At 44.9% G+C, this 27,512-nt stretch overlaps 1 protein-coding gene across 2 annotated transcripts in view; it reads right to left on the bottom strand.

The window, feature by feature from the left end:
• The window catches only part of ARHGAP6 (Rho GTPase activating protein 6), a 1,083,331-nt gene that overhangs the window by 160,240 nt on the left and 895,579 nt on the right, over positions 1 to 27,512 (bottom strand). For both annotated transcript variants that reach the window (XM_085622292.1, XM_085622293.1), the window contains exon 9: positions 22,050 to 22,229. In XM_085622292.1, the coding sequence (XP_085478418.1) occupies positions 22,050 to 22,229 (180 nt within the window). The remainder of the gene's footprint in view (positions 1 to 22,049; positions 22,230 to 27,512) is intronic.

Here is a 27,512-nt window from a genome sequence, read left to right as displayed (position 1 = left end):
ACGCACGTTATAGTTAGGAATTAGCATTTAAAAAACGTTGCAAATTCACTTAAAAAACCATAGGTTTCACACAGGTTATAGTTAGGTGGACATTTCACTTGAAAAAAACCAATGATATTCCCCCTTTATAGTTTTTTCAGATAACTAACTCGCGCGACCGCAATCCACTGCTCATGACTTCACATATTACATCACTCATGACATGATCAGTGGCATCACTGATGACATCATCCTTGTGATAGAGTTGCGGTCGCGCGAGTTATAGTTATCTGAATAACTATAACGGGGGAATTTCATTGTTTTTTTTCGAGTGAAATGTCCACCTAACTATAACATGTGTGAAACCTATGGTTTTTTAAGTGATATATATATATACACACACATCTGCATATCTATATAAATACAAATATAAATGCATGCATACATATACATATATGCATACAAACATATAATTACAAACAGAATTGCTTTAACTAAAACCGAGGGCGAGACCTATTGCATTTTCAATGCTTGTTAAAAAAATGGGTACACAAAGCATACAGATGCAGCCAACACGTTTCACCTTGAATAGGGCTTCATCAGGGCAATATACACAATAAGATGTCACAAGATATCTTGAACTACTTCCCGTGCTTTCTCTAGCATCCAATGAGAAGCTTGACGTTTCAAATACGCAATATAATATAGGTAAAATCTTATGGTTGTCACGATCACATCCTGTGTTTTACGATCGTGATAGTTTGGCTCTGATAAACTCTGTCAGTATTCGTAACAGATATCTTGAACTAGAAAGCGTGCAAACACATTTGACCTCTGTCTTTGAATTCACAGCAAATGTGACAAGATAAACCCATTTAAAGGCATATTTATTGTGCATTTATCTTCTGAACATTATTTCTGGGGGTACTGCAGCATCCCCCTTGCACCCCTTCTTCACTCAGAAATGATAAATATTTCCTGAAAACTGATTTACACAGATTATCATTTGTGTGCTATATAGTTTTACGAGAAAGACTGCATGTCTGCAAATTTGGTGACCATTTCAACTGAAAATATGCTATCTGTAAATGACAGTGAGCCAAAATGCTCTACTGGCTATGGACTTCACCCCTACCACACTCCTGCTGAATGTACATGGTACATTTGCTACACTTGTTCTTTTGTGACTCTTGGATTTTTCACAACCTTATTCCTTAAGTGATAGAACATAAATGTCAGCACCCCCACTCTGAAAATTGTTCCAGCACCACTGAGCACATGTGTTAGAGCTGCCCAATATGGACTCCACTCATCAGTGCCTGACAATCTTTAGGTTGGTCCAATATGGCCCCGGATTAATTATTAAAGTTCGGTTGGCCTGCAAGATTTACCATATAACAGTCTGTTCCTCTCTCAGAACCCAGCTACCCTTTCAATCACTCATTGACTACAGCTTCGCATTTCACCCTACACAGAGTTCTGCTGCATTTTGGCAATATTTGGGCTAAACAATACCACATACATGCAAGCATGAAAAAGAACTTTCTGTAAATTCAGTGACCATATCACATATTGTTTGCGTTCCTTATAAAGCAACAGAAAAGTGTGAAGTATAACCGTGTCATTTGGCTAAGAGAGGAGGACAAGTAATAAATATTCTAGGTTACATTACTGTCTTGGACTATTATAAGGAGATGTCCTACTGTTTGTGTCAATCCATCAGCTCAATGCTGAAACCTGACATTTTGCAAAATTATCACAATATCCCCGCCAGAGGCTGAATTAGTATCCAACTGGATAATAAAATCACCAATGATAATTATATTTGAACTCAAGTGCTTAAATTCTTCCCAAAAGTTTTGCAACTGGGAATGAAAAAGCCTACTACTGCCTACAGCACAGTAAGTAATTTGAGTGGAAACATCTACATCAGCCTTACTGTTGGGACAGAAAAGCTCCCCTGTAAGGCTCATAGCAAGTTTGACTTTATTTAAAACTTTTTTCACCTCAGAACGCATGACACTTAATGCTTGTGCCCAAAATATTCCTTGAGAGGCAGATGGAGGCACCGAGCAGAGCCATGTCTTCTAGCGGGGCCCACAAGGTGTCACCTTTTACTGAACATGACTACCTTCACTTCATAGTACTGCAGAATAGTGACATTAGTGACTGACAGATTCTAGTAGGAAAGGCCTTTCTACTTATCGCCTGTTATGCAGATTGGCCTATTGCTATCTCCTCATTTTGCATTGGTGATTCAGTCCACTGAATCAGGGTCCTTCACTCCGTCCATGTGGGAAATTGATAATGCACTATTATATAATGTACATGTATAGTACAGTTTGCATGGAGTAAGTATGCTGCCTGAGACTGTGGCAACATAGGAATCGATTATTATTTCCAGAACTAAAGCAGGAAATAAGATGAAGTTGGAGAGAGCCTCAAACAGTTATGGGAACTGCAGGGCTTCTCCAAAGCATTCTTGAGGTCCTTTATAGTGGACCAGATGTAGGGTGCAGAACGGTAGGAAACAAGGGGTCTTTGTGTAGTGAAATTCCTCAGTGCCATTGTTCCCCGGAAGTGTTTCCCAAACAGATTGAGTGGTAGTTTACTAGTGAAGTATATCACTTCTTCTTGCCATAGTTTTGGGTCTTCCCCTTTAGGAGATTGTGAACTCTGCCCACCATCTGGGAAAAACACTGTAAGACTGTAACAGTCAGGAATACACAAATGTCAGAGACAGCTTAAAACTGGTCCAGGGTGGGCTTAAGGAATTCTAATACTGTCTGCATTCTTACTGAGTATGAGGCAGAAACTACTAGCCAGTGGCAAAGTACTCTCCACAGAATACTTAGGGTCACACAGTAGTGGCAACTGAAAAACACTTCTCTGCTTCAGGGTGGGGGCCACTCACTGCCAGCTCTGCTTCAACAGGTATTTGGACATCCTGTAAGTCTCCTTGGAGTAGCTGCCCGATGCCTGCTCTAAACGATGGAGCTAATTGTCAAGTGATTAGAGTTTACTTGATGTGCCACTGCATGAAGATGGTACCTTGAAAAAAAGCCTGCAAGGAGAGAAGGCAGGATAACGGAATACATTTGCCTGCAACCTAAGAAAGAATCTGTACTGCCAGACTGCCTCATGAAGTCTTAAGACACTGTGACCCCTGTGGCAAACCTAGAAGCTAAACATAGTGACCAGAGCTACTTCATGGAGATAACCACTGTATTTTGCGGTCACCCGATGCAGAAATCAAACATCTATGACTGGGGGGGGGGGGGGGGGGGGCATAAAGAATCAAAACCGCACATCAGTGATCACCTCGATGAATTTCACCACTTCAACTGAAACCAAAGATCCTCAAGAGTGTAGGTGCAATCATAAGATTGCTGACCGCAAACAGCGGTCTTCCAATGACTTCCACTGGAACATCGGTGCCACAGGGGTAAGCTCTACAATTTGAATAGGGATGGGGATTGCGTTTTGGTCCCAGGATCACAAGGACCTACATGAAATTGAGCAACACCGGCAGATCGCATCCTTCACCTCACCTGTGCATGCACTGATTACTTTGCAGAAGCAGGCTCCTGCGCATTTGATGTGATGCCAGAGACCCCAACTGTGTTGGATCGTCCAGGACCGAATTGGTGAGCCTGCTTTTTGTGGGCCATGCAAGACTGCACACCTCCTGAGCTGCTCATGACTTCCTGCATACCACCACTCATGGAGGGTGTGCCCACTTAACCCCTCAGTTCCTGGGCACTGATTACACAATATACAGATGAACAAGCATTGGCAAAGCCAATAGGTCTCGCCTTAACAATGACTGTTTATTACTTTTTTTATGTAATAAGTTAATGTTTTTACATAAATGTTAGAGGCTACAAATGCAAATTGTATTTGTCATTTTAATTTGTATGGAATAAAATGTATGATTGAATGAGTGTGTATGTAAATATATGTACCGAGAAATGTGAGATGTGAAATTAGCACAGGAGCGAAGTCTCCATATGGCTGAGCGGTATCCACTTTGTGCTTACTTGTCCTGTGGAACGTAAAAACCATGCAGGAGCAAACAGAGGGAATATGGTACGCCAGATGTGTACAATTCAGAAGGATCTTAAGGTACCGTCTGGAGGGAGGATACAAAGACGGTGGTGGGCCAATTTGATATTTTGAAGGAAGAAAAACAGAGGAAATACCACAGCCTGTCCTATATAACTGAAAAGTGTCAATATACATAGGAAAAAATAAAGCTAAATGTGAATTTGTTGGAACTGCGTAGTGAGTTTGAAAGAAATGTTGGATGTATTGTATTAAAAGTCATGTCTAAGGGAAAGAACGAGTCTTGACGCCGTCTTCAGTTTTGGAGACAAAGTGAGACTTGCATTACCAATATCATTTTGTTTAGCAAATTAACCGAGCGTAAATGTGAAGCCACAATGGCACAGTGACCCATCTGAAACAAAGTTCAACTTCACACCTTTGAGGTGCCAGAAAAGAGAAGTTTTGAGTACACATCAAATAATTGCTTTATATCACTGGTGAAGAAAACAATAGAGTCTCGCAAGGGAGAGCGCATGCTTGACCCTAGAAGGAACAAGGCTGGAAGTGACAGCTAGATTTATTAAAGTACATGCAACACTATGAGGCACGCTAACACTACCAACCAGCTGGAACTTTTAGCTTGGACTACCGAAGAATTCCAGACTTCAACACTCCTTGCAAATGATATTCCAGTTGCCAGCGAGGCTCAAGTGAGGAAGCGACTTCTAAGATTTACAAACCACAGACTTGCCCAATAACTGCAGCTACCCGGCAGAAGCAGAGAACTGGAAATTATAACAAGGGAAACGGGAAAAAAGGGGTTAACAGCCTGTTCACACTGAAACCACTGCCTAGGCAAACAGAGGCAGGCAGGGGGAGTGCTGGAGGGGGGATTCACAGTGCGAGGTCTCTGTGCCATGAGAAACCAACAGCTGTGTGTGTACTTGGAGGGTGGGGGAGGGCTCCAAGCGAGCACAAGGAGGAAGGGGAAAGGCGCAAATAGGCTGACAGAATGGATTATGAATGCATTCATGAAGCGAGCAAAGGGAAAGGTAAAGAGAGTACGCAGGAACAAACCTATATGTAAACCAGAGTACTGCCACAGTAACCTAGGCAATCGCCTGGGAGGGCCCAAAGCAGCAAAAGGCAGGACTCATTTACTGTATCCACCAAACAAAAGGAGGCATTGCAGAAGGGCAGTAGCAGAAGCCATTATGAAAGTTGGGAGGTTCTTCACCCACACATACCAGATACACCATGCCTCGCAGAGCAGCGCAGGCGCACTGCGCTAGGCTCGACTTAAAAAGGAGGCGATCAATTCGATTTATTTATCAACATTGGCACCATAAATTATCACTGGATATTTGTTTTAATCACATTTAAATCATTAACAGAAATTTCACATATAGAACCTGTGCTGCTATACAAATCACCATATCAAATCTTTAAATTTTTGGTCAACCAATGATACATAAAACAATTATACAAAGGTCAAATAATGTTGTGTACCATTACTTCCTTGTAGCTTCCATTACTTGCAGCAAGAGTAAGGCGATTGTCCCAGACCTTACAATGTTCAATTCACTTTTTTCCCCCCTCTTCTATCCTTCTGCATCCAAATAACTGACCAACCTATCCACCACTTAAAATTTACTTGCATGTTTCACAATACTAATTAAAAACTAATCCTTTATGGGTCCTGGAGTAGCGAGCTACTTGCCGAAAAAGCTCTTTGACACCTCGTCAGGGTTAAGCGCTATATAAATGCAATAACAATAAAGGTAGCCCTTGTGCAAATGGGGAAGCGAGACCCAAGGCCTGCTGATCTTCCCATATCTAACCTAATCAATCTATCACGTTTTTAACGTCATTAGACTCCTTTGAGGAAATGTCAACGTGTTTTGGCATACAAAGTTCAAGGCCTCCTGAGGACCAGGGAAGCAAGAAAATAAAATCTCGATTATTCTTCTAGTAGGGACTGGGATTCCTGTGAGCAATCTAATGAGTCCTCGGTTAGGGCAACGCCAAAGCTGGTGCAGGACAACGGCACCAAATGCTGCCGCCATATGTCCATGCAATGTGGTGAATACCAGCATTTGTTGGGTCCTCAGCATGCCCTTGCGGTTCGTGAAACCAAATGAACAGCGAGAAGCGTGCTGTCTGGCATCAGCCACATGGAGGTCAAGCTGGCTATGGAAATCAATTCCCTAGGAGGATAATCGAGGTTTTATTTCCTTTACTTCCCTAGTCCGGAGGAGGCCTTGACCTTTGTAGGCTGAAATGTGTCGTCATTCTCAAAGGAGTCCAATGAGGATTTAAAAAAATGGTAGGTTAGATATAGGAAGATCAGCCGGTCCCAGTCCTCGGTTCCCCGGTTGGACAAGGACTACCTCCAGGTGAACTGAACAATGGAAAGCCTGGGACAATCATCTTACGCTTACTGAAAATATAGGAAACTACAAGGATGTAATGGAACACAAAATAGTTTGACCTTTGTTCTTATAATTGTTTTATGTATCATTGGTTGACCAAAATTTTTTATTTTAACATTTAAATATTTGATATGATAATTTGGTAAAGCAATACAGGCTCTGAATGTGATAATTGTGTTAATGTTTTAAAAGTGATTAAAACAAATATCCAGTGATAATTGATGGTGTCATTGTTGATAAACCAATCTAATTCATCTCCTTTTTCCGCTGTACATTGTATGTGCAGGAGTTCCAGCAACCAGCAGGAGAGGACCAATCTGCTCAGGAAAAAGAAACTAAGGTACAATACGAGGGAATGGTATTATAGTAACTGAGATGTTGGAGATTGATAGGTACTACCAAAAGAAAGCCTTTTTTTCTGTGGAAGGGTTAGTGAGGGACAAAAGAAATGGGGCTAGAAACCTGTACCCACCAGCTTTCAATTGGTCAATGGGGTGGCACTGAAGAGAGCGTATACTGCAGGCGTCTCCAACAAGTTCATCATGAGCTACGAGAAATGTTGAGAGTATCTTGCCTTGAGTTCATTTTTAAATAAACCCAAGGTCACATTTTCCTTGTAAAGTTAAGGGAGGCTGTGTTTATTTTACATTATCATCATCAGGCTTTAGATAGAAGGGCTTGATAATAGGCAGTGCTCTGTCAGATTTGAACGCAGGCTGCGTGCGGCACAGAGGTGAGGAAATCAAGCTCTGATGTATGTAATTCTTAAATAAAATTCCTTGTCAACTCAATAATGGAGTGTGAGAACAAAATGTTTCTGGCTGCTTTTAAGTGGGAGAAAATTAAAATAGAAAGTTACCTTAATGATTATGTTAACTCTCCATTTTTATTTTCTCCGATTTCAAAGTGGTGCACTCACGCACATCAGGCCTCTTGCTCCCAGTAGCCAGTAAACATTTTTCCATATTAAAAAACTCAAAAATAGTCTTTTTTTATGGAAGAAATTTTAAGTGAAGACAAATATTTCTATGAAACATTAAAAAGGGCTGTCACTTGGATAAACAACATTTGGAAATTGTCCAACAATATAAAATATCTGGGAGTTGTTATAGACAACAAAGGAACCTTCACTGCCCAAAAGGAAGCAATAAAGAGAAAATGCATAGAAATAGCAGTGGCACTTAAAAACCTAAAGAACAAAATTGCTGGCACAAGCTATTCTTTATTAGTCCAAGTGATATAGGCAAACATTTACCGACAATCACTTAAGGAAGCTAGGCCATGAGAGGCAGAGATGCAGTCACATTAGATGGTACAGTAACAGGAGCTCTTCGGATGATCTTCAATCTACCCAAATATACGTAATAAGTCCAAATAACACTAGAATTCAGTATGCAGAGGCTGGCTCGAAAAGGAGCGCAATCAAATGTTGGTATAAGGTCAGACGATGGGAGCCAGGGTCTCTAAACACCCATCTATTGTCCGAACTATCAACTAGAGAGAATGGGAGCACAAGGGCCTACCTGGACGACTCTCTAGAGCAGCTTGGCCTGCGGGACCCATGGGAGACCTCTGGGACTCAGAACAGAGTTAAAAAACTTGTTAACAAGACTGTCAAAAGAGTCTCCTTGCTTGAGGACAAAGCAGCAGTAGCGGCAAGGGCACATGGATGGCTCATCTTACATAGTAACACAAAGGCAGCCCCTCAAACCTTTCTAGGCACTGGCTTCACCAAACCTCTAAAAAGAAATGTCTATGGTAGTGTTCTAGGCATTTTACCCTCTGTACTCCACCTTCCACCATGGAAGCGCCCCACATCGCCATCTGGTTGTTGGCTAGGTGGGGAGGACAGAGATGATATTCTCCAATTGCTATGCATATGTAAAGAACCTTTGAGCGAACACAGAGCACTGTTGAGACCACTCTTCAACCTTAAAACAATACAGACATGCAGGCAGGCAGAAAAAGCATGCTTCTCAGGCAAGGACATACAATTAGGCTGCCTCTTTGTAAGATTCATGAAAATATCCTAACAAAAGCTAATTAGTAGAGATACAGCTTAAGGACTCCACGATCTCCAGGTGGAATCTATCACTACTACCTAAAAATAAAAACATTTCAGCAGCCCCATGATAAGTTTGGTCCTAAATCTTTGGTGCAAAGGAAATAATTATACCATAGGCATAATGTAATTTGCAATTTTTATTGTGGTCCAGTTAGCATTCAAACTGCTTAATTTGCGCAGATATTATGTAACTTATAATTCAAATGGTTGCTTACCTCTTCTCATGGCCCAGTTAGCATACAATCTGCCTAATTTGCACAGACCGATTTTACTTATAAATCTAATTATTCCCTACTTTGCACATCATTGATGAATTTGCACATTGTTGCTGACTTCAATTGATAGGAAGCCAAGAGACTAACTCAGATAGACAGCTATTCAATTTTACTATGATTTAAAACATTGGGGGAAGTCCCCAATTATGCACATGGGAACCGTATAGCAGTTTACGTACCATAGGATATTATGGGATTTATATTTCGCCAGATGGGATGTCCATCACCATTGTTACAGAGTAACCCATCCGTCGAAATCTAAATCAGGCCCCAAGTCTTGATATTTTTCTCCACTTTCAATTTAGCCAATTACGTCTTAATGTTTTATGAAGCATGCTTCTTCACTTTAAATTCCTCCTATTTAAACACATCTGTATTTTTATGTTATAAACATGGTGCAGTGCCTACAGGCCACTGGGAGCAAGATGGCTGCTGTTTGTAAATATGACACTTGGAAATAGGAGAAAATGTAAATGTAAATGATGAGTTTTATGAAATCCATATAAACAAAGTTATCGCTTCGATTTAATTTTTTTCCATTTAAAGTACTGCCTTTACACTGAGCAGGTATTTATCTCTCAATGGCTGGTAGACAGCATGCCATATTTATAACTGAAAAATACAGCCATTATGTTTAGTGGGAGAAATTTGAAGTGCAGATTTTTTTTCATATTCTAACATTTTTGCAGAACATTTTTCGGGTCTTTAAATTTTTCCCATTTAAAAAAAAATGGCTGTAGGTATATCCATATTGGGTAATGTTATGCATGGCACCACGATGAAATCCTTCAAGGAACTCAGACATGAATATGACATGCCACATACACAATTCTATCAATACTTGCAATTGAGACATGCCTTATCCCCATATATTATGCACCTAGAATTAAAGGTGGGCGGAATTTGCGAAAGTGCCTTTTGCAAAATATCGCGAAACAGCAAAAAATCTCTGCGATCATGCGAAATTTCGCGTGATCGCGGAGATTTTGTGCTGATTAATGCGTTACTGAATTTGACCTTCAACTCGAGCACCTGCTTTATATCTGTAAGACTTACAGATATAAATAAAGCAGGTGCCCGAGTTAAAAGTCAAATTCAGTAGAAGTGCTTCCTGTTGAGGTTTAATTTTTGTGACAGGAGCATCGTGCCAGAATGAATCCAGTCCTGCATATTTATCCAAGAAGATGCCACCGTTTTGTGCAATACCTCTACTCAACTGGAGTACTTTCTACTGGCTAATCAGTAAGTCCTACCTCATTGGGTAAATGTTTAGTGCTTTTCCTACACTACAGCTGCGTAAAGGGCCAGAAGAGTTGTCTCCAGCGACCATGTGTGTCTGTAACTTTAACGGGTGGGTGACAATTTCCGTTCCCTCACGGATTGCGGAAGTTTCGACATTTTCGAGTTCCGCGCGGAACATGAAAATGTTGAATTTTTGCAATTTCCGCGAGCGGAATGGAAATTGTCGCCCACCCTTACCTAGAATCCCTTCCCGAATTCAACCCTATTGAGGCAAAAGTTTTATGGGGGATTTGGTTGATCATAAAACCGCAAAGATTTACCAAACATTAGTGATAAATCTTTCCACTACTTTAGATCCCCCCCGGGATAAATGGCAGACGGACTTGGGTCCCTTAGACAGCGATGACTGGAAAGAAGCCCTGGAGTCCCTGAGATTCGCTGCAATTGAATCCCGTCTCAGGCTTATCCAATTCAAGTATTTACACCGCGCCAATTTTACTAGATATCGACTTTGGAGGATGGGGCTCATAGACTCCCCTATGTGCCTACAATGAGGCATGGAGGAAGGTACACTGCTGCATACAACTTGGAGCTGTGATGTACTGGGCCGGGTTTGGAGGGGGGTTATTAGTTGTTTATTTGAAGTATTAGGTTGGGACATACCTCTCTCTCCTAAGCTTGTTTTTCTGCATATCACTGACGAAATTGGGGGTAACATCTACAAAAGACATTTACTGTTTTTGGGTTTTACCCTAGCTAAAAGGGATATTGCAAGGGCATGGAAAGATCCAGCTCCACCTAAATTGAGTGCTTAGAGGGCGGTCCTCGACTGGTGTATGGGTCAGGAGCAGCCAATCCTTAAAGCGCGAGGGTGCCCTCGGAAACACTTTAAACTATGGAAACGATGGGCAAATTTTAGGGGTCTCTTACTGGAACTACCTCTGCCACTACCTGCGGAAGTTGAAACCATATAGAGATACATCACAGGGCAGTAATGCTGTTCAATTTAATATGTGTACATAGATAGGCTTGATGGGCATGACCAGGGTTTTGCTCTGCAGTATACGATACAGATGTTAAGAATGTTTGAGGCTGCCGTTTACGGACCCGAATGCTTTACCTTCTTGTTTTACAAATGCTATATAATGGTCACCTGCTTAGAAAGCAATATACTGGCTATTGTATGTTTTCACTACCTTGTAATGCTTGCAATTACTATATCTGCTGACTCAATAAAAAGAGTTTTGAAGAAAAAAAAAAAGGTTGTATATCTGTGTTATACATGCAATGGTGCTACATACGGAAATAAAACCTCCTTCTGGTCGCCTCCGTGGTGGCCAGATTTGGCCCTCTGTCAGTGCCTGTGAAGAAAGCCAAAAACCTGGGTGTTCAAATGGACAACATACTCTCCTTTGGAGACCAGGTAAACACAGTTACTGCTTCTACCTTTTTTACTCTAAGTTTGATCAAAAGGATTTTTCGATTTATTCCATTTGAGGCGCAAAAAACAGATGTGACCTCACTGGTTACGTCAAAATTGGATTACTGGAGTGGACTTTATCTAAATATACATCAACCTAGCAAAATGGGGCACATCCCGACTAAATTAGACTGGCTGCACAGACTGTGGGAAGTGGTAGGGATGGAAAGGATCACTGCGGGGATTAATCGCACGCTGCCTAAATTGGATTAGACCTGGGGGTCCACTGTGGCATACCTATCCTTCAAGTTCGTTGAGCTTACTTGCTTTGGTACTTAAGGGTCCTGCGATTTCCCACTGCTCCCCCCACAGACACGCTGTCCCCTCCGGAGGAGATTCCGTCCTAGATCCCAATCAGTTCATACTTTGGGCTGTGGGTGGTTTCCTGTCTCTTTTCTCTCTTGCTTTCCTCAGTTTCTTCTCTGCTTTCCTTCACTCTTTCTTGACTTTCCCTTCCTTTTAAAATTTGAATGTTGCCTACACTGTTCCCCGCCGGCCAGTGGTTGTAGGTGGGTGTAATGTAATCGCTTGCAACAAATTCAATAAAAACGATTTAAACCATAAATATACAGCAACACCATAAAAAAACTTCAAACTTTGCAAAACACAGTGGCTAGACTGTTAGTTGGATTGCCCAAATGTACGTTCGTCTCAGCCAAAATTAGGAAACTACACAGGCTCCCAGTGAGGTATCGCATCAAATTTTAAGTTTTGTGTACATCCTTTAAAGCCCGCCACAATATTGGCCCTTATCTTAGGCAGAGCCTTAAATGGTGCATACCAAATAGAACACTTCGTTCCATGGAAGCTTAAACCTTAATGGTTCCCAGAAGCTAGAAAACTAACTGGGGAGGCAGAAGCTTCATCATGGGGAGAGCAAAGACATGGAATTCACTGCCTTTGCAAATCAGATCTTCCCCCAATCTACTCACCTTCAGAAAGGAACTGAAAACATGGCTATTTATCATCTAGGGCCTGCTCTCGGAATTGAGCGAGTGCCAGGACACCTCAGGGTAGCCGAGTGCTTTACAAATGTATTTACATAACATAACAATTGGCGAAAGATATGCCCTGTGCCACAAGTACACATGACACAGGCTCTCAGTCACCCATACACATGTATACCATTCTATCATGCACATGGTTATACAACCCCAAAGACCGCGCTCTCACCCACACACATGACAGCCCTGTCATAGTACCCCTAGCCAAAGTATGTTGTCCGAATCACAGTATCGTGCTCCATAGACATTAATTTTAAAGTCAATGGAGCTGGGCGGCGGGGTGTCAGGTAACAATGCGCAAGATGCTTAGCTTTCAGCAGCTCACAATGACTTTCACTGATCAGAAGTATCTCTCACTACAGAAAGGGTCGGAGGCGCAGTGTCTACTGCCTTAGCACTGGGAAAAGAATTTGCCAGTAATCACTGGTTCTCCCACGTCTCATTAATACCCGTTCTGAGTTTCTCTTGCCCTCATACTTTAAACACATTACTGTTTGGTGTGACTGAAGTAAAGTTATTTTCCTCTGTGGTTGGTTGGACAGTAGCTTGTTGATTGCTAAAATAGGTTTCTTTGGCGTGGTTTCCTTAATGTTTATACAACATTTTGCAGCTCTTGGAAGACTACGTGAGAGAAAACGACTCCTCCTTGTGTACTCTGTAGTGTCCTGCGAGACACGTTCTAGTGTCCCGCAGGAAGTTGCACTTCCAGCCACTCCCTTGAGGGCTGGACACACTGCACCCGACACCCATCCATCACGGGTGTCACGAGTGACGTGGCCCCGCCAATAAAAAGGCCCGGGTGCACGTGCTCGTGGCCAGTTTACTGCACCAGTAATCCTGTGTCCTGTGTCATTCATTTAGCTACATGCGGGCCTGAGGGCCCAACACCACATTGGCGACGAGGCGGGTAGCTAACCCCGCGTGTCTGCTGCATGATGGCTCCTTGTCCCTGTGAGGAGGAAAGGGTCTGCCGCCCGTGCCTGTGGTGAGGGACGAGCTCAGCACGCGGCCATCTGTCTTTCAGAAGGAAGGCACGGAGAGTGGCTGTCTCCCGCTCACAGCGGCCCCGAACAGTGGAGGAGTGGACGAGCGCCCCGCAGCTGCCATTGGAATGCCACGAGAAGCGTGAGTGCCCCACCTTGCCTGCAGTGCGGCCGCCGCCACGCTCCGGCATTCATCGTCGCAAGCAAAGAGCCCCGCACTCCACGCAGCGCCCAAGAGTGGTCATTCCACCCCTAAGTTAGGCATTGATCCGCCGCTGGCTGTCCCTGTGTCTGCAGCACAAACAGGGAGGCGTTGCGACGACCCCGCTGAGCAGCCCTCCAACCACTGACTGGAGTTACCCCACAGCAGGCGCCAGCACAGCCCGTGACAAAGGAGGGCGGCTGGCACCGAAAGGAGGGTGGCGAGTGCCCCGTGCTCCCGCCCTGTCGGCAAGACACCGGCGACCGTCCAGGAACCGCCCGACTGCATTGGCCCGAAGCGGCGTCCTAGCTCCTGCACGCACTGCTTGCTCAGAAGGACATTCCCCGCCAGCTAAGTACACACACAACCAATGAGGGAGACAGCAGAGGCTGCAATCGACCGGCAGGAAACCTGCGCCGGTGTGATCTGCGTTGCGGTGGAACCCTGGCAAGAAGCTGCGTCTCCGTCACTGCCAGCACGCGGCACTGATGTTACCCCGACAACGCCAAGCGACCAGGAGAGAGAAAGCGAGCTGCCCAGCGCTTCTCTACAGTGACCCCCCTTACCTTCATCGTACAATCCGGGCAGTACGAAGGTGGGCGCGTGGGCTGTTGACCGGCAGAAGGATGGGCCCAACGCCAGGGGTCGGCGCAGCATCCGATGTCAGCAATGGAGGGAGAGAAGCGTGGCAGCCCAGTAGCCAGTGAAGTGAGCTGCACCGGGAAGGGCTCCTGCCTGCATCTTCAACCCTGCACGGCTCATGTCCAAAGGTGAGAACCGGCCGCACTGACCTGCAATGATCACTCCGAGTACGGGCAGCAGCAAGGCCAGCATCCCCACATTGCGAGAAAGAGCAGTAAGGCCCGCAGATAAAACGAGTTCTGCCGACGCCGGTAAAGCAGAAGGGCTGCACCGCCACCTAGTGGCCATCACTAGTACTCCACAATAAAGCACGTACCTGAGAGCCCGGCCGGTTGTTACTGAAGGAAGACACAGCCAGCTCTCAAAAGAATAGCTGGGCCAAATCAAGGAGATTGTTGCAGCCACAATCCAGCCAAAGCAAACCAGGCCCCGAGTAAAACAAAAAAAAAAAACAGCTGCCAAGTGCCTGAGCAGTAAGTCAGTGCATGAAGTAACACAACACTGCACACAGAATAAAGAAACCAAACGGGAACAGTAAGGCACACTGAAGTCCCCACACTATAATCCCACACGGTCGTGTATAGAGTCCTGCAGTGTCAGCAACCACCGCGACAGCTCCACCTATTGACCCCTACCACAGTACCTCCCACGAGCTACAGCGGAAGCTATGTAATGAGGTCAGCCACATGAGCCCTGGGGCTACAAGGAGCACGAAGGAGAGACTGTTCACCCCGCAGAGAGCTTGCAAAAGGCCCAAACCCACGCCGCCAAGTAAAGCCCAGTCAGAATGGCGTGACCAAAGGCCCACAGCAGCACAGCCTGAGCGCGCAACGCCCGGGGAGAGGAAATGAGGCGCGCCAACAGGAGAGAGCATACAACCCCACCTCAATTAACAGGTGAAAGCAGGGACATCTACAGCTCTGCACTGCCCTCGCTCAAGGGAAGCTGAGGCTGCACAACACAGGCAGTACCAGAACTGCCTGCACCCAGCTGCCCTGCAAGTGAAAGCACATGAGAGGCCTACACTGTCTGTCCCTATGCAACACGGCCAGTACCAGAACTGCCTGCACCCAGCTGCCCTGCAAGAGAAAGCACATGAGAGGCCTACACTGTCTGTCCCGATGCAGCAAAACCCAGTGAGATGGCAAGCTCCAAAAGAAGCACAGGAAGATGGGGTGCGTTGCGTGCCACCCCAATGAGCTACCTAGGCTTTCAAAGTAAAAAGACAAATGGTGGCACATCACCAAGAGCCCCCAGGAAGACCGAAGGTTCTCCAGCCCAAGCAACACCGACCAAGCTCAAGCACCGACACCGAGGGAGCTGCAACACAAGCCCCGTCATCACAAGTAGAAGGCCAGCCATAAACGGCATCCCCTCAAGGGAACTGTCCCTGTCGACAGCGCAAGGAGAAACTGGTGCAGAGCACGCACCACAAGTGGCTGCCCAATGCCACCGCCAGGGAAGAGGTCGCGTCACCCGCCCCTTCTGGTGAACAGGCACAACCGCCAACCACACCACAGGCACCCCAAGTGCCAGGAGACAGCGTCCAAGAACGAGACATCTCCACAAACAAACACAGCTGAGCGCAGCACAGAGAGCGACCATGTCCCCACTGCACCAGCGAAGCCCCGCAGAGGGCCGAAAGCAACACAGGGTCCTCCTCAACACAGCCTCAAGATGGAGTCGGCGGTGACCCACGGCAGGCAAGGAAGGAGTCGCACCCGCAGCGGCCCGGAAGCGTCACAGTGTCCGTGACACAGTGTCCTCCTCAGCACGGCCTCAAGATGGAGTCGGCGGTGACCCACGACAGGCAAGAGAGGAGTTGCACACGCCACGTGGCGGCCGCCGCAGCAACAGGCGCTCCAACGCCAGCGACATGCGACTGGACGTCACGTCGCCTCGAGGTCCAAGCGCAACGCATTCGAAGAAAGAAGAGTGACAGCCCTGTCACCCTGAAAAACCGGAAGACACAGGTAGACTGAATAGACCGGAAAAAGGAGAAGACCGGGGACTCACAGCAAGCCAAGAACTCACCCTGACACATCTGACAGCCACCAAGGCGGACAACCGTCCCTGGACACAGCCTCACAAGAGAACTGAACGTAAGCCACAGCAGTCGCAAACCGCGTCTCTCCACAACGCGTCTTCAGGTGAACGGCCACTCCCCAAGCGTCGGCTGTCCAAGTCAAGTGGCATCCCTGCTCCTGTCCGCAGGTGCCATGGGTGAAGATCTGCCCTGAGTGTCCGTCCTCACACCGCCTCAAGATGGAGTCGGCAGTGGCCCCCAAGCCAGGCAAGAGAGGATCAACACACTCTACGTGTTAAGCCGCCATGGACACTCAACATCAGCAAGGCGGAGGCACGTGGCTGCCCAGGTCCATCCTAACATCCGAACCCTCCCATAAAGTCACCAACACCTGTCATTCCGATCACCACATAGCTGGTAGCCATCACCACGCCAGTCATCAGCACATGCGTCAAACACCACTTCCCGAGTACCAATGGACTGGAGTCCGAAACCGTTGCCACACAAGCCGACTAAAGGGAACCAGCAACCACCTGTGAACTGGGCCTACACCGGAACCGCGGCAGCGAGTGCAAGTCTTGACCAACAATCATCCACCCGTGAGGGTTGTGCGTGCGACCAAGCAACGGCTCCTCGGCGGTCCTGCAGCTGCCACCAGATGGCACCCAAGCAGCGGCTCCAGTGCAGCCTTCCTATAGTCCCGCAGCAACCCCGATGACGGGCCTCCCCAGGCGGGAGAGCGAGAAGAGACATTGCCCCACCAACAGGGTACCGGTCACAGCCACGTGGTTCCACAGGGACAGTCGGTCCAGCAACACCTCGGTGAACTCTCACGTTAGACTCCATCCATTGTCATGACGCAGCCCACCAAAAGAACTGTTAGATCTCACCATAGACCATCACCGACGTCAGCCAAGAGGAAGCCATGCAAGACACTTCATTGTCCGCGAACGGACGGTATGCAGCGGACGTCTCCAAGCCAGCGGTCGTGCCCTGAGTCCCTCAGGTTAAATTACGAGTGCCCGCGGAGAAGTTTCTGCTGCAAGCCAAGGTCACCAGCCCTCGTCTGATGTCGTCCTGCCACCTGACTCGAGGGAGCTGATGGACCCTGTGGTATTTCATCAACTGTGTTTTTCCCCACAGGTTGGACTTGACTCCTTGTTTTGTCCTTCAATAAAGTTGGGGAGGAATGTAGTGTCCTGCGAGACACGTTCTAGTGTCCCGCAGGAAGTTGCACTTCCAGCCACTCCCTTGAGGGCTGGACACACTGCACCCGACACCCATCCATCACGGGTGTCACGAGTGACGTGGCCCCGCCAATAAAAAGGCCCGGATGCACGTGCTCGTGGCCAGTTTACTGCACCAGTAATCCTGTGTCCTGTGTCATTCATTTAGCTACATGCGGGCCTGAGGGCCCAACACCACATACTCCTGAACGAGGAATTCATAGAAAAGTATGGTGCTGCAAGGGCTCCCTTATGGGTGGAACTGCTTTACGCAAGACACGGCATTATGGGACTTGCAAAAAGGCACGCACTAAAAGAGTGTGGGAAAACAGACATTCCTTGTTGGCATTTCCGCGTTAACTGCTGACAGACTTCTCTTTCCGCCAAACTGCCTTAAAGATAAATGCAATAGGGGTTATTTCGTGTGGGTGGATTGGAAGAAAGTGACCCATTCTCAAATTCAAAAGCTTGCCTACTTTTCAGGAACGCTCTAGTTTCATTAAGAACGAAAATGTTATAGTGTTTTCGCAAGACAAATGAAAGATGGCAATTGTGAAACAAAAATGCAACGTAGAGCCTGCATGTAGGCGCCATGCGATGAATTTATATAAAGAAAGTAAACTAATCACATGTCCATGTAATCAAAAGAGACATGAAAACAGACCGAATACTTTCTCAAGCTGTTTTTGAAAGAATAATAGTCCGTTGCAGATATTTTAACGTGTTTTTCCATTTTTTTTTAACGTCGAGTACTTTATAAGGAATATTCTTTTTTGAATAAATAGAAACTGAAGCCCTTCCTAAAGAACATTCCTACGGATTTAGAAGTAGCAAGCTTTCCGTCTCTCCACACGTAATCACAGTGGCCATGACTGAATTACAAGCATGTACATCGCATAAACAAAACAGACACACGGATAAGCTTCGACAAAAAACGACAACTTATTTGCGATCAATATATCTCTTGACTCAAATCTGACTTCATTTTTAAACATCACACGAAACAGACTGTAAAACTATAAATCGTTTTGTTGGAACGATTAAAGAAATAAACTTAAAAAAAAAAAAATTCTTCATAATGAGACATTTTATCAAATATGTTAAAAATAAAAAAACTCTGGATACAGGTCACTCGACTTGTGAGTAGAGGTATAGTTTAGAATTAATTTTTAGCACCCCGGATTTCAAAATTATTTCCCACATGGATATGTACACATTTCTATGATAATATCTCATAATTTGTTCTAGATACTAACATAAGAATTTTGTTCACTGTGAAAATGTGGCTTGGTGCAGCGCCTTTTAAATGTCTAAATCAGAATAGTCACAGAGTGATTTCTTTTGCGGGTGCAATAGATGCGAATAGATGTAGGGGCAGGAGCTTAGAACAGAAACATGCGGCTGTAGGTACGGTACCAATAAAACAAACTTAAACCTAAATTGAAGGCATCGGGGAGAAAGCCAATGCCCATACAAATATTTGACATCATGGCAGCAAAGCAGTGTAGGTCTCTGTAATATTTCCCTACCAACTGTACAAAAACCAATAGGTTTGACAAGCAGTTTGACATTATATTTTTGCTGATGTGTGTGGCATATCACATACACCTTACTGTTTCTTTAACCTTACAATTCGACCCTCTATCAAATATGAGAATGCAGGTCTAGTAGCAACTGATCATGCGAGGAAATTAGAAGGTAAATACATCCCACATTCTTAAGCCAAACACAGAACTGCCCAGCATGTTAGACAGATCTCACTGATTTAGTCACAAGAGCTGCTACTTACTCCCCGTAAAGGCACCACAGAACTTAAGCTAGTATACATAACACCATTTACATGCTCAGTCCTGAGACAGCAGAATTGATAATAAATTGGATCATAACACGCTCTACCAAAAATGAAGATACCACGCTTTCGCATGGCATCGGGAATAACAGCATTAGCAGTAAATGGCTCGAACATCAGGAAAACAACATCAGCAAAAAAAGGCTGCCTACTCCATTTGAATACCAAACCTTAAATACATTTAAAATATATTATGGAAAATATATCTTTATTCGCGATTAGTGTCAGATGTCCATTGCCTTAAAAAATATAAAATTTCACCTCAAATAGTAGGTTTTAAGTTTTGCTAAATAAATACATTTTTCATTGAATACAAAAGCTTGACATTTTCTGGAAATACACACATTTTCTCCCATACACCAGTTTTAATTTTGGGCAAGAAACTTACTTTCCCAATCAAAAGCTTACCACATACTGTTTCCTCCAAATATAATTTTTACAGTTTTAGTAAATGTTCTTTGGCTTTAAACAGCAGCGTGTTTTGATTCCTCAAGTAATCACAAGTAGTTCAAACGATTTACAAAGATGAGGCTGAGACAAATAAATCGCAGCTTTCACTATTTGTAAAGTAAGTAAGATTGAGTGGTGGAACGATCTGTGAACCAGTCCCCTAACTCCCCATACGAGAATAAATTATCACAGAACAATGAAAAAGGATGATCAGCACTCAACAAGTATTTGATTCACTATACAAAATGTGCAGAGAGGATTTTCATATATGGCACAGACTCCGTTTTCAATTTTCATCAAATTATCCTTTTAAACGTGTGTCGGAATACTCCATGATGCACTGCATCAATAAATCCAGACTTGGATGCCTACATTGGCTTGTACTTATAGTGCCCATATCTGACAAAGAGGGCAGAATGCTGCTTCTAAAAAAGAAGGGGGTAATATCATGATTTGGTTGGAGTGATATCTGGTTGGAGCAATTTACAGATGGAATTCGGTACCTTTGATACCTTAATAAGGTAAAATCAGGGAATTATTGACCAAACTGCACTACACTTTAAACACTGAAGAAGCCTCTGTGTAGGGACGAAACGCGTTGGCTACATGGGATTTTTTTTTTAAAAAAGGAGAGACAAATAAAGGATAAGGATATGAAAATGCACTCTGATTGCAAGTTTTGTGTAGTGAATCAAATACACGTTGAGTGCTGATCATCTTTTTCATTAATCACAAACACCTCTTTGAGAGGCAAATTCCGTGTCACCAACCCATGTGTCACTGTTGCATGCCACGACAACCTGCAGTAGGTGAAGGGATGCCAGCGGTGCAAATCAGAAGCCAAGGAGGATCATAATATGGCAGGGGTGGCCATCATTATGCCACAGCTACTACTGTGCCGAGGACCGTGACCACCATGCCTGGGATGGCACAATTATGCCAGGGAAAACCACTGCTAACCTAGGATTGCCAAAGTATGCCAAGGCCACCAATAGGTCAGGGATGGCCAGCAGGCGGACATCAGTATTCTAAGGATGCCCACAACGTACATGTGCCACCAACTATGTTTGAGGTAGCAGTCCCAATGCCAAAAGAGCACAGTATGGCCAAAATGTCCACAATATGCAAAGGCATGCAACCATTATGCCCTCAGATGCCAGTAATGCAAATCTTAGAGGCCTGTGAGGAAACTTGCATCATGCATCACACACATGCAAAGACTGTGGACAGAAATACTTATACAAACACATAAGCACCCAATTCACATACGTATAGACACTGACATACTTTATTGCAAACTAGAAACCCTAATGGTGGCTCTACCGTACATTCTCTAGTCACATAAGCACCACCAAGGGTTAGTTGGCTCCTAACCCGTGAAACCAAGCGAGTTAGTGTGGCACTAAGCCTTCCCCCAGGGTGCAAGAGACAAGCACCGAGTGCAGAACCAGGGTAGACGTGAGCAGATTCACCCTGGCAGACCAGGACGAAATGGGTCAAGTCAGGGTCTGCTGGGTGGCAGAAGACATGAAAGGATTGTAGGAGGCAAGGGACAAGAATGTGCAGCAACGACTGCTGAAGGATTACAGCCCCACCGAAATTCACAGCAGCTCTTCTTAGCAGCTAAGCTCCAGTCGGAGTTCAGCTCCTTCATGCCAGGAGTGCTGTCCACGCTGCAGAAATGGCAGAAGGTGCCTGCTCATAGCTACACCCCTGACACAGACGCACGCTGTCCATCCATAGGAGCCTGGGAAGGGGGAACAGGAAGTCGGGCGAGTGTATGTGATTTTTTGTGTGCCTGTATATATCTTGCACACCTACTACCAGAAAGTCATCTCTTGTTTACCCCCCAGATCCGTTTCAAATGCAGATTTAAAAGTTCAAAATAAGCTCGTCAGGTTACCTAAGTATTCATCCTTCAATCGTATCTATAATGAGTCTGGGGCATGTACTACATTTATTTAAATCCATTGAAATGTCTACGATACTATTATCAAAATTTGTACTGAATTATTATTGCTAAATAAACACCCCTCACAAGCATCCACTATTTAAGGAAGACAAAACGAACGTCCTTAAAACTATAACACTTTAGAAAATGTGCAAGAACGACTATATACAATTATTCTAGTGAAAGGTGCACCTACCGTGAATAGCGATTCGTAGTTCTCGATCATCTTTTGCACCACGGCTATGATGATCGTGCTCTCCTCAGCCCGGGCCGTGCTCTGGACAGAGAACTCCTTATCTGAAGACTTCTGTTTATGCAACAGGTTCGGTCCAAATATCGTGGCCAGGTTCAGCGACGTCATTTTGTTCCCAGTAATCTAAAATAAAAGAGTGTCTTCAGGTAAGAGCATAACCACTTGTCTACTTCACAGACTTGACGAAACGTCCCCGACAACGTACACCGATTTGAGAAGGGATGTCTCTATGAAACACTGCCCCAAGACCCCAAAGGCTACAATCACCATAAGCCGCACCGCACTATGGTAATATGCTTTGCGGCAGAAATAGACCTAGAGCTTCCCTCTCACATAACCACACGGCTTGGGGATGCAAAGCCAGCTTAACAAGAGGTCAATGGTCATTGCTGGCTTCAGTGCATCGCCCGTGTTCTCTCTCTGTTTACCTATTATTGACTGATACACCACAAACAAATCTTCTACACCCAATCCCCCAAAACGGCACAATCAAGAAGTTTCATAGTGGAAACTTCTAAACTTAGTCTGGAATACCATAAAAAACATTGGTGTGACACCAAGTTGCTGCATAGCCCGCTTGACACAGGGATGCTACAAACACTCCTATGGAGGCCTGCATTAGATCAACATGCCTGGATCTCCGACATGCTAGAACAATCTTCAGCTCGATGCATCTATTTCAGGGGCCAGTGTCAGCTTTGGACCTTGCCAATCCAGACCAAGTCACAAATAATAAATCACAGGATCAAAAATCTGCTACACGCTGCGCTGGAATCTGGGCACATGCTGGATATCCAAGTGTTAAAGTGAAATATCCTCAAGATATATAGCATCTAAAAAGAAGATTATGTCCCGATCTGCATGAAAAAAAAGTTAAGGTCGGGAGTTAAAAGTCACAATTAAGGCTCCAGAGTACATCACCGTTCCGTCGAGCAAAAGATCAATTGAGAAAGAGTATGTGATCCAGCATATCCATCAAATTATTATTTCCGACGCGTTTGCCAACAATAATAGGGCTTTCACTGGCAGAAAACATGACAGAACCACTGTTACTTACCTTCGGTAACCCTCTTGCTGATAAGGACTAACTAGCGGCATATTGCTTACCTTCTGAATATTCTCCAGGCACCATTCTGGATCCTGAAACTTTTCAGTAGTACCTCTGTGAGATGGAAGGTGGTGCCTTGTGGCTCCACACTGACTCCAACTGCTTTCGAGACGGTCTGTGCCCCCCAGCTACTGAGCCCCAAAGGCAAATTGATAGACAGTGTGCAGATTCCTAGACATTGGATCTTATTAAAGGGTGGAGTTCAGACTACAGAACAAGGAGGATGAGAGGGTCAGTGAGGAATCTCTGGCTAGAATCTGTATCAGAAAGAGCATACTGAAGATAAGTAACTTGATTTTCTGAGAGGGACCTCACGATTCCTCATTTTATGAATAGATACCAAAGCAATCACTCTCTGGAGGTGGGTCTGTGGATGGGCTCAAACCAGAAAGTCCAGCAGGACCAAGCTAGTAAAAGGCCCCTTTTGGCGAAACGGACTGTCCTGGCAATAATGCTTCATAAACGTATGGAGGGACGACCAAGCAGCAGCCTGACAAATGTCTAGTACAGGGACTTAGTGTGCCAACACAGTAGTGGCAGCTTTGGCCCTGGCAGAATGAGTGCACAGTCCTTCTGAAGGAAGCTTCTTCACCAGCACGTAGCAGATCTTAACATAAAGCATGATCCAGCAAGAGATGGTTCTCTTCTGCACTGCCTTGCCTTTTTCGCACCAGAAAACCCCACAAAGAGCTGAGCGTCTACTTGGTATTCTTTGGTACGGTCTACGTTGAAGCTCAGCACTCTCTTGTGAGCCAAGCGATGAAGTCTCTTCTTAGAGGGGTGACGTGGAGTATAGAATGCCGGCAGAGTGATGGTTTGGCCAACGTGGATTAGAGTCACAACTGAGTCACAGAATCAGTTTGTCGGGAAAGATAGAAATGTATGGTGGATTGATACACAGAGCCTGAAGCTCATTCATGTGCTGTGCCGAGATGGCAATAAGGAACAGTCTTGATAGTAAGAAGCTGTAAAGGACAGCTGTGAAGCGGGTCATACGGAGTGCACATCAGATAAGTCAGGACCAGATTCAGGTCCCACTGGAGCATGACAAAAGGAGAAGGGGGAAAGATGTGTTGTAGCTCTTTCAAATATCACATCACCACCAGTGACTTAAACAACAGGGGCTGATATGGCACCTTAAGATGGCCGAAAGATAACTCTCAACTGTGCCAAAAGCAAAGCCTTGTCAGGCAAGAGACACAACAAATAGCAGAATGTCAGACAACTTGGCCTGAAGGGGCAATCTACAAAGACAAAAAACAAACTGACCTATGAGGGATACATTAAACATTTTTTTTCTATATCAGCAATACCTCAATTATATTTGGAGTTTCATAACGTTTTCAACACTTGTGTTTCATCATTTTAGTAATTCCAAATTCTCAATTAATAATTCCTTTGATGAACATTCCATACTTAACGTAAATGTCATACACCTTCCTTATATATACCCATCAATTTCACAAGATCAAGCGTCCCAAATTTTCATTTTCTGCTGTGGGTCCATCTACAAGTTAGCCCCCTGCAAAGAACCAATAAACCAATTCCCTAATATCCAAAAGTCCCACACTGAATGTGATTAAGCTGGTGATCCTTGTCTCGATTATGTTTCTCTACTTGTGGTGGCCCCTTTTTTAGATGAAAGTTGACGTGTTCGGAGAGTTACTTTCTGGCCTCCTCAGAACCACGTAAGGACTGTGAATTCTTTATCTTAGAATTTTTCTATGAATAAAGCAGAGTGACTCCAGTATATACGGCATGCCATATAGATGGCAAACACCATTTTTTGATTCGCCGTACTCCCGGGCCCATGGTTACACCATGCACCTTTACACCATTGTGAGACGAACGCCAGCCCATATGCAAATACCACCTCTTACATGGTCGTTGTGCACGATCTTATCAAGCGAACAACTATAGGATTCAACTGTGCACAGTGAAGCTGTATTCCCAAGACGCCTTGGGAACATATACTGGAGTCATCGGTGAAGAGGTGTGCCGCCGTGGCCAGGGCGACTGACTCCAGCATCTGGGGATCACGGTTCGATCCCCGGCGCCGGCGGCAGATTAGCCCAGCACCATGTGACTCTGGGCAATAGCTTACTTAATCTTCCCAACGGCCCCCAGCGCCTAGAGACCCTTACGGGCGATTGTTCGCGCTTTACACATGTGGATTATTATCCTGCTTTATTCATAGAAAAAGTGCAAGATAAAGGATTCACAGTTTGCATTTGGTCCTGAGGAAGCCGGAAAGTACCTGGCTGAAATGTGTGGAAAAGAACAAATCGGACCACATCTTCAGGAGGGAGAGTCAGCATTAGCGTTGATGTGCCCAAGTCTGATGTTTGTAATGGGCGGGCAGCGGAGTCGGAATTAGAGCCGAAGGCAAACTAAGAGTGTCCGGGTGGCACTGAGGGTGAACAAGACAGCTGTATCCCAGGTGGAAGGTCCCTCAGTTCCTTGGGGCCCAAAGGCGCACCAGAGAGAGTTGGCAGAGATCCAAAGAGCAGACACATGGCTGGGTGGAACTTTTTGATCTGACGCAGCATGGCTGAAGGCCCAAGAAACTCTGGTTGTGTAGGAAACAACTGCAGAATCGGCTCTGAAGCTGTCTGACTTCCAGAGTGAGATCTAGAAGGGTGGCGCCACCCCGTGCCTGTTCAGACAAAAGAGTGTGTTGTGAGGGAGCGGGTTCCCGCGTCTACCTCTTGTGTTTATTTACACTTACCTAAGGACTTGGAGTGTGATGTATACCAACCTCGGGAGTGGCTCCAACCACTCTTGAGGACGGGACTGAGACAGAAGTTTGAACAAGGAGCTTAGCAGCAGAGTTATGCCTCACCTCCCCATATGCCTTCAAGTTCATCTGATGCACAGTCTCTGCAGGCCTTGGAGTCATGGCTCTACCCCAGGCACACCCGATGGGATTTACCACAGATCTTTGTTAGAGACACTCCCTACAGCACTTAAAACCTGTCATTTTACAGGGTGGCATCCTGTGCAAACTGTAGAATTTTAGAGACAAATCAAGATTAATGTCTCTGAGAGATGAGAGGAAGCTCCGGATCAGAGTCTCGAGGCATGGAAATAAATGAATTGACGTCAGAGTGCCGGAGTGGCGCCTATATAGGCCCTGAATGTCATTTCTGGAATGGCGTAAGTGTGAAGCTGCAAAGCCACCACCTCCTGGCATGCAGAGTTACTACTGAAAAGATTCCGGATCCAGTCTGATACCTGGGTAATATTCAAAAGGTGAGGAATCTGCAGCAAAAAGTCTATCAGAAACAGAGTACAGGCCTGAACACAGAACAGTGAAATACTTCACTGGTTCATCAGGTTCTCAATATTGCAACAGCTATAAAACTAGGAACTCTACATAAGCGATAAAATGATGAGGCTCATCAGATGTTAAGTAGCTACTAGTTGTGCTCTTACTTAGAAATTCATCCCTCCAGAATCTGACGCATCTGAATGGATCACACTATAAAGGATGGAGTGTCATAAATAATACCACATCACAATGAACTCCCAAGGCGAGAATAAGTGAAAGTTACGGAGGGGCGTCTGGCTTTCTGAATGCTACTTCCTGAGAAACGACTAGCTGTTCAAGAATAAACTTTGTGTTACCTAAATTTGGGTCAAAGGTGGTTGCTTGCCTTGAAGATAAGGAGTTGGTCGGGCAAAGGGATGAAATACTAATTAAATGATGGATGATATGATGATACAGGAAACCTAAACAGGAAGAGCACAATTCCTGGATTACATTTTAACACCTCCCCAACAAACAATTGACCATTTCCATGTTCTGTATACACTCTGAAAATGATCACTAGAATGAGCGGTGCCCTTTCCCTAGACATCTTAGTTACTTTCCCTTTTTTTACAGACCAAACTGTATACCTTTGAGTACCAGAGCATTTTTCTTGCCTAATCCTACCTTACTTTGATACCGATAAGGCTTCTGAATTCATCCTAGTTATTGGTTTATGGTAAAGGTTTCTAATAAATCAGGACCAGATTTTACTGGCTGGAAACAATGGCTGGTCAAATCGCATATATTAAGTAGTGCCCACCTCTACCAGCTAGCAACCTTTCTTTCCCTCACTAACACCCTCCACCCGTGCACTCAGCTCACTATCCCACCCCACACAACTGCCTCACAGACACTCACCTCCTGGTCAGAGGAGGTATGAAATATCTGTGTTAACCTCACAGAAGTAGGAATTTTGTGGTAGATTCTGTCCAATGAAATAGTTCTGCATAGTCATTCCGCAATGAATTAGAGTTTACCGCCTAAT

Source organism: Triturus cristatus, chromosome 8 (genome assembly GCF_964204655.1).
Source record: "Triturus cristatus chromosome 8, aTriCri1.1, whole genome shotgun sequence".
Classification (NCBI taxonomy): Eukaryota; Metazoa; Chordata; class Amphibia; order Caudata; family Salamandridae; genus Triturus; species Triturus cristatus.
The sequence above is the reverse complement of the archived record's forward strand: the minus strand, read 5'-3'. Positions and strand labels throughout refer to the sequence as shown.